The following is an 8,664-nucleotide window of genomic DNA, read 5'->3' on the forward strand; positions in this document are numbered from 1 at the left end:
TGCATTACCAAGTATAAAGCTCATCTGTAATTTTTTTCCCAGCTTGCCACAGGCTACTTTCCTACTTACTTTATTTCACCACCTCATTGATCTTTGTGTTAGCCTTGTTAGTGTCCCTGTTGGACTCCTTTTGCCTGCCGGGATGCCTCTGGCTTCCAAACTAATCCTTCTTCCTCTGGAGCAATGTCACACTGTGTGTGCAAGCACACGTTGTTGTCCAGGGACCTGCATTCAAGCAATAGATCAACCTCTTCATTAACAAATATCTCTGTGACTTAACTTGCCTACTTTCTTCATCTATAAATTAAGTTTACAAACAGTACCATTAAAAACTAATTGAGGGGCACCTAGGTGGCTTAGTCGGTTAAGCGTCTGACTCTTGATTTTGGCTCAGGTCAGGATATCAGCAGGGTCCTGAGATTGAGCAGGACAGGTCAGGCTCTGCATTTGCATCTCTCTTTCTCTCTCCCTCTGCTCGTACACGTGTATGCGTGCTTTCTCTTTCTCTCAGAATAAATAAATAAATCTTTAAAAAAATAAATAAAAATAAAAAGTAATTGAAGATTAAATAAGAAAGAATATAAATCAATACATTATCTAGTTCAAAATAATTGCTTAATGAATGTGTAATTACTAATTGTATTTTCTGTCCTAGAAAGTTGTGGCTTCTAAATATCTTCTCAGGGGCTCTGGGTGGCTCAGTCATTAGCATCTACCTTAGGCTCAGGTCATGACCCCAGGGTTCTGGGATGAAGTCCCGCATGGGGTTCCCTGCTCAGTGGGAGGTCTGCTTCCCCCTTTCCCTCTCCTCCTGCCTGTGTTCCCTCTCTCGCTGTGTTTCTCTCTGTGAAAAAAATAAAATTTTTAAATAAATAAATAAATAAATAAATATCTTCTCATAACTGATAATAATATTATGTCAAAGAATCTCTCATAAAATTCTTTTTATGTCTTTTTAGCTTCCCCTTTTAATACTTAGATTTGTTGTCTTTTTTCTTCTTGGTTAGAACTTACTAAGGTTTTGTTAATCTTAAAAAACAAAGTCTTACTTTATTCTGTTTTCACTTGTTCTCTAATTAGTTTTTGCTTTTATTTTTATTATTTTTATTTCCTTCAGGTTTCTTTCTCTTTTTTTCTAGTTTCTGGGATTTTTTTTTTAAAGAATTTATTTATTTGACACAGAGAGAGAGAGAAAGAGAGAGAGAGTGCGCGAGCACGCACGCATTAAGATGCCGGGGGAGCGGCAGGCAGAGAAAGAGGTAGAAGAGAAGCAGGCTCACTACTGAGCAAAGAGCCATTGTGGGGCTAGATCCCAGAACACTGGGATCATGACCTGAGCCAAAGGCAGACTCTTAACCTACTGGGCCACCCAGATGCCTCTCTAGTTTCTGGACTTAAATAATTGCTAATTTAATTTTTGTAATCTTTTTAATTAAAACTAATTTTTCTTTGAGTTTTACTTTAAATTCTACCTATACATCTTTTATAGTATTTATTTTCATTAACTTCTAAAATGTGCAATTTTAGTTTTAAAATACTATGAAATAAGATTTTTTTTAAGTAAGATTTATTTTGAATTGCATGTAGAGTTCAGATTTTTCAGTTGTCAACTCAGTGCTTTAATATCATGAGTAAATCTCCAGTCGTTTGAAACACCTGCTATCCAGTGGCCTTAGTGATTCTGAATAGAAGACAAATTTTTTATCTCAACATGTGAGGTAATCCCTCCTGGTAAAGAGCTCAGACCCCTCCCAGTCTAGCACTGTTCTCAAATTACTTTCCATTGAATGAATATCTGTTGGCTGTTTGGAGTTTCTGTTCTGAGATCTATCAGGCACATTCACTATTTCCTCTCTGCTTTCTGTTTTAGCTACCTCTACCATTCAGTTTTTGTGGCTGTTGGTAGTTTGTCTCCATTCATATTCTGGGGTTCATGAGTAGTTTTTCACTTAGTTTTGTTGTAAATATTTTCTGTATGTATATGGTTTTGCTACTAGACTTCTCTATATTATCTGGGGATTTGGACAGATTGAAAAGCGATGCTGTGATCTAAAAAGTAAAACAAATAAACAAAAAGAACAGACTCACATACAGAGAACAGTGATGGTTGCCAGAGGGGAGGAGGCTAAGAGATTGAGCAAAATGGGTGAAGAGGAGTGGGAGGTACTGGACTCCATTTACAGAATGAGTAAGTCAGGGGATGAAAGGCACAGCACAGAGAATAGAGTCAGTGGTATTTTAACAGTTGTGTGATGACAGGTGGCAGCCACACTTACGGTGAGCATAGCATAGTATGTTGAGTTGTCAAATCACTATGTTGTACACCTGAAACTAATGTAACGTGTGTCAACCATACATCAATTAAAGAAAGAAATAAGAACAACTATTTTGCCACAGCCACTGTCATTTTTCCATAATTTGAAATCCTTTAAAATCCATGATTTATTTAGAAATAGATTTAATTTCCAGATGGTTAAGTTGGAGGAGGGTTTTTAATTATTATTAATTCATTTTTAGTTTTCTTTGTGTTCAGATAGTGGAATCTGTTTTATCTGCCATTTTCTGAAAGGCATGTGAAAATTTCTCTACCACTCCCCCTAAGAGAATTTAATATAGTTTTTACTTAATATAGTTCTATTAAATGTAGTTTCAATGCATAGATGTTTCTGACTATCCTCTCCTCCTAGTTGGTCATTTTAAATTTTAAATTTTAAAATTGGCATTTTAAAATGTCTTTTCCGCTTTTAGAAGTATTCTGCTATGTTCTTATTCTTTTTTTCTAATATTAATATTCCTATTCTGCCCCCCCCTTTTTTTTTTTGCATTTGGTTATGTGTCCATTTTTTTTCTTTTTTCCTCATTTGGTTTAGATGAATCTTTTTTGACAGCATATATATTTTGTTTTAATGTATGTTTGAGTATCTACCTTTTAAAAGGAATTTAACCCTTCTCATTTGTTATGCCCACTTCTATGTTTTATCTTGTTCTTTTTAAAGTCAAAATGATGATTGTTTTAATATTGCATTATTTCTAATGAGAGTATTTAATGCAAAGAACACTTAATAGGAAGTAACATTCCTTGACTACTTACTATACTCAGAAATTACTCTCTATGGTTAAACGTATCTCATGATTATATCATTCATTTAATGCCCATGACAATGTACCTCTATTTTAGAGGTGAGGAAATGGATCTCCATAGAATTACTAGCCAGTAATAAGGCCAGGAATCAAATCTAGCCCAGCCTGGCTCTACATGTATTCTTGGGTTTAGGATAGCTCAACTTAACCTTTTAAAAAAAAAATCTATGCATACTTATATGTTATGAATTTATATAAAAATTTATCCTAATCCTTGAGCATGTGGGTGGCTTAATCAGGTAAACGTCTGACTCTTCATTTTGACTCAAGTCGTGATCTCCCTCAATGGTGAGATCAAGCCCTGCCTTGTGCTTAGCACAGAGTCTCCTTGGGATTCCTTCTCTCTCTCTCTCTCAGTCTCTGCCTCTGCTCCTTCCCCTGCTCTCACCTTTTTTATCTCTCTCTAATAAATAAAATATTAAAAATTATTTATTGTAATCCAGTAATTTTGGAGAAAACAAGTAAATTTAAAACTTGCAGTTCTTTAGTTTTTAATATTTTCACAAGCTGACAAGAATGTAATATGTTTCAGTTGAAATATTTTAATTATGAGTTTGTTAAGAGACGCAAAGGAAAGCTCATCTCTTAATAAAATAACCAAATATAACAACTAGATCTATATACTAACCAAATATAACAACTATATAAAACTAGAAAAAGATATTTTTTCATGTAAATCTAATCTAGTACTTGCCCATTCATTGAGGTTTAGTTATGATTTTAAATGTTAGGGATTTTATGTGTACATGTGTGTATAAAATATTCTTACATATAATTTTATGTTAAGATTATAGCAACTTAGTATTCTTTTTTTTTTTCCCCCCCCCTCCTAACTAGATAAGCCCCAAAAGTGATGTTTGGTCCTTAGGTTGCATTTTGTACTATATGACTTATGGGAAGACACCATTTCAGCATATAATTAATCAGATTTCTAAACTACATGCCATAATCGACCCTAATCATGAAATTGAATTTCCTGATATTCCAGAGAAAGATCTTCAAGATGTGTTAAAGGTAACATTAATAGTATATGAATATAGAAGAACAATATTTCATATACTCAAATTGTTTGCTTAGAAGAAATAGTTGAACTCACTGGAATTATGTAACTGGCTTCGATAAATACTTCTGGTCTATTTTTTTTTTTTTTTTAACATCTGGTCTATTGAAAGGAATTCCTGAATGAATTACTTTTTAAGTCATGATAAGTTCACTTTGAAGGTGTTTTAAAGCTTACGAATACTTGGGGATTTTGCAAAAATGACTTGTGAAATAATCTTGTTATTTCTGAGTAGGCTATCTAGAAAGCATCTTCTGTGGTATGATACAATCTTGAATAACACTTTATATCAATATTACATAAGAAAACTTGATTGTGTTTTAATTCTTATTTTATAGTGTTGTCTAATAAGAGACCCTAAGCAGAGGATATCCATTCCTGAGCTTCTGACACATCCATATGTTCAAATTCAAACTCATCCAGGTACTTCTTTGAAAATCAGTTTATTAGTAACTACTAATACAAAGAGATGTCTAGCTATAACAAAAAACAGAATATGAAATGGCTTCTCATCCCAGCCTGCCTCCTTCCATAAGGAAGTTCCTTTTATGCTAAAATATTAACATAAACGAAATTCCTTTTTTTACTTGCTGGCATTCATATTTACTTATCCTAGGTAAGTGCTGTGATTAGAAGCCAGTTAATTGTGCTGTTTAACAGAATGTATTTGTATCTGATTTTATATTTTTTATTGGTATGGGCATGTTACTGATTATATTTTTTGGCAGGTAACCAGATGGCTAAGGGCACCACTGAAGAAATGAAATATGTTCTGGGCCAACTTGTTGGTCTGAATTCTCCTAACTCCATTTTGAAAGCTGCTAAAGTAAGAATGTCTATTCTCTTTCTACATTACTTTTAAATGTTTTGTATAGTTTAGTGAATAAGACACTTAGGTAATCCAAAGAAAAGTTGGTCTAATCATCACATCAACTATGAAGCATATTTCTACATTTAAATACTTAATGTGTCCTTTTTGACAAATATAGACCTGGTTGATTTACATTCTTTTTCTGCAGACAGCATAATTGAAAGTATTTTGTCATATTAGGTACATTCTTAAAATTGCTGTCAGATCTCAACTGGAATAAATTTCATAAGGAATTTGTCATTTAAATCAACAACATTCTTAACACAGCTTTTGAATTCATTTCTTCTAGTCATTTTTTTTTCCCAGAAGGCATCTTGGAGAATCTCTGTATTTGTTATATGTAATGGCTTAAAGCTGTATACTGCAGTCAGAATATTTCTCAAAGCAAATGTCTCAGACCTTTCGTTCATCCTCCCAGTGTTTATTTCTGTCTATACCACCATTTTTTAATCTCGTTGCCATCACACCCCTAGAACCCTATATATGCTTATTGACCAACTGGTTTAGTTACCAAGCAGTTACTAATTATTTATTTCCATTATAGTGCTACTATAAAATTATGGTAGCTTAAAAACACTCTTAGCTCTCTAAAGCCAATCTAAGATGTCAAAAACTTTGATACATTCTGGAGGAATTTACTATACATTCACTATTATATTTGCATTCATGGCATTAAGGTAAATTTTTTTTTTAATTTTCGTAGGTGCTTGTGGTTAAATCAGTGTCTTTACCAATTCAAATTGGACAAAATTTGTTTTATAACTTTATTTCATATCTCCCTGTTTTAAATTTCTTACCAGTATATTATTTAGCGCCTTTTATAAATAAAATTGAAATGAATTATCTTTACTACTAAGGTTATGTTATGTGTTCCTTCAGGGTAGAGATGTGTGTTTAGTCTTAAATCTTTTAAAATATGTAGATTTTAATATAGCTAATTCTGTTTATTTATATAACTATTTTTTTTGGTCAACTGTTTATTATTGAAATATCATCTGATATACATCTGATGAGTGTATTTTAAGGTGTAGCAATTTATCTAAGACTGGCTTTATTTAAGAAAAAATATGGGAGAGTAAGGTGTATATATAAGATGTATATATATGCTTGTTAATGACTATGTTACATTTCTTTCATAGAATGATGGAGCTGTATCTCATGATAGTGAATTCTTAGGTCAAGCTAGGTGTTTACTGTTCTTAATTATCTTCAATCATTTATAAAATAATTTTCTAGTTTTAAGAATAAGAGAAATTCACTACATATTAGAATATATGTAGTTATCTTTACTCATCTGATAATACATTGAATTTTAGAAGTTACAAAACAAGTCTGTGTTTTTCATTTCAGACTTTATATGACCGCTATAGTAGTGGTGAAGGTCATGATTCCTCTTCATCCAAGACTTTTGAAAAAAAATGGGAGAAAAAATGACTTGCAGCTACTCATAAATTATCAGATATCACCTATAAAATATACTGGACTACTGTACTCTTGATTCTCTGTGGAAATCTGCTTTTAAAGACAACTTCACCCTAAGATGTCAATGGCAGAAAAATTCAGTGCATTAACTTCAAAAGAAAACTGTAAAAATAATAACCACTAATGATACTGTATATATTAAGTTGTTTTCTCTTATTCTTTCCTGTAAATCTACTCTATTTGATACCATTTCACATTTAGAATAGTGGGTGAACAACTGAAATATATTCTGAAGAACTATGTAAATAAAGCTTTGTAGCATAAAATGACACTAAAATGTAAAAATTGTATAATTATTTTCTTTAAGCAAATGTACTGCTGATGTGGCAGCATAATTCTTAATAAAAATTGAATTAAGGGAAGACACAAGAGTAGAATTTAGTAAATGAACTTCAAGAAGAAAATTCCAAAGGGTTTGAATTCTAAAATAGATTTCCTAATTGCTTTATGGTGCTGATACAGTCCAGAGTTTTAGGGCTGTACTTTGATGATTCTTTTAATTCTCTCTGATTCTTCATGATATCTATTGCTTGGTGTTTAGATTATCATACTGGCTTTTTATTTCTTTAATTTTATTTATTTATTTTTAAAGATTTTATTTACTTATTTGACAGAGAGAGACACAGTGAGAGAGGGAATGCAAGCAGGGGGAGCGGGAGAAGGAGAGACAGGCTTCCCGAAGAGAAGGGAGCCTGATGTGGGGCTTGACCCCAGGACCCTAGGATCATGACCTGAGCCGAAGGCAGATGTTTAACAAGTGAGCCACGCAGGCGCCCCTATCATGCTGGCTTCTGTGGTATAAGTTATATAGGACATGCCCTCACTATGTGACTTGCTTGGTAATTATAAATGTAGTCTTAGAGTCTTCAGGACTGAGTCTAGTAGACTTTGCTCCCAACTCCTTTTCTTTTCTTTTTTTAGACTTCAATAGACCTTTTTAAAAATTAAGCCTTTTAGATCTGGTTTAGGTTCACAGCAAAATTGAGGGGAATGTGTAGAGATTTTCTATATAGCCCTCGCCCCCATACATGCACAGTCTCCCTAATTATCAGCATCCCCCTGGTACATTTGTTAAAAATAATAAACCTACATTGACACACCATAATAATCACCCAAAGTCTGTAGTTTACACACAGTTCAGTCTTGGTGGTATACATTCTATACGTTTGGACAAATGTATGATGACAAATATCCATCATAATACTATCATAGAGTATTTTCATTGCCCTAAAAATCTTGTGTACTTCTCCTATTCACCTGTCCCCTACCCCATAATCACTGGCTATCACTGATCTTCTAATTGTCTCAATAGTTTTGCCTCTTCCAGAACATTATATAGTTGGAATTATAAAGTAGGTAGCCTTTTCAGATTAGTTTTTTTCGCTTAGAAAAATTCCTCCAGTTCTTTTCAGTGCCTAGTTATATTCTATTGTATGGAAGTACCGCAGTTTATCCATTACCTACTGTAGGTCATCTTGATTGCTTCCAGATTTTGGCAATTATGAATAAAGCTGCTCTAATCTGTGTAGAGGTTTTCAACTCCCCAAGGAGCATGTTTAATGTATTGATAGTAAGAGTATATTGAGTTTTGTAAGAAACTGCCAAACTGTCTTCCAAAGTGGCTATACCATTTTGCATTCCTTTCAGCAATAAATGGAAGTTCTGTTGCTCCACTTCCTCACCAGAGTTTGGAGTTGTCAGTGTTCCAGATTTTGGCCATTCTAATAGGTATGGAGTAGTATGTAATTGTTCTTTTCATTTACATTTCTTTTGTTTTTATTTTTTATTTTTTTTTAAGATTTTATTTATTTATTTGACAGACAGAGATCACAAGTAGGTAGAGAGGCAGGCGAGGCAGCGAGGGGGAAGCAGGCTCCCTGCTGAGCAGAGAGCCGGATGCGGGGCTCGATCCCAGGACCCTGAGATAATGACCTGAGCTGAAGGCAGAGGCTTTAACCCACTGAGCCACCCAGGCACCCCTCATTTACATTTCTGTGATGACACATGATGTGTAATATCTTTTCATATGCTTATTTGAGAGCTGATACCATCTTTGATGAGATGTCTTTGGCTTATTTTTTAAATTGGGTTGTTTGTTTTCTTAAAGTTA

General features: G+C 33.5%; 1 protein-coding gene across 7 annotated transcripts in view; it reads left to right on the forward strand.

Annotated features, from left to right (window-relative positions):
- TTK (TTK protein kinase) overlaps window positions 1-6,825 on the forward strand; it is a 56,875-nt gene extending 50,050 nt beyond the window's left edge. For all 7 annotated transcript variants that reach the window (XM_032873215.1, XM_032873213.1, XM_032873218.1 and 4 more), the window contains 4 exons: window positions 3,979-4,155; window positions 4,540-4,624; window positions 4,930-5,027; window positions 6,423-6,825. In XM_032873215.1, coding sequence (XP_032729106.1) covers window positions 3,979-4,155; window positions 4,540-4,624; window positions 4,930-5,027; window positions 6,423-6,506 — 444 coding nt within the window. In that variant the 3' untranslated portion in view covers window positions 6,507-6,825. The remainder of the gene's footprint in view (window positions 1-3,978; window positions 4,156-4,539; window positions 4,625-4,929; window positions 5,028-6,422) is intronic.
- The last annotated feature ends 1,839 nt before the right edge of the window (window positions 6,826-8,664 follow it).

This window comes from Lontra canadensis, unplaced genomic scaffold (genome assembly GCF_010015895.1).
Source record: "Lontra canadensis isolate GAN:19392208 unplaced genomic scaffold, GSC_riverotter_1.0 scaffold47, whole genome shotgun sequence".
NCBI classification, from domain to species: Eukaryota; Metazoa; Chordata; class Mammalia; order Carnivora; family Mustelidae; genus Lontra; species Lontra canadensis.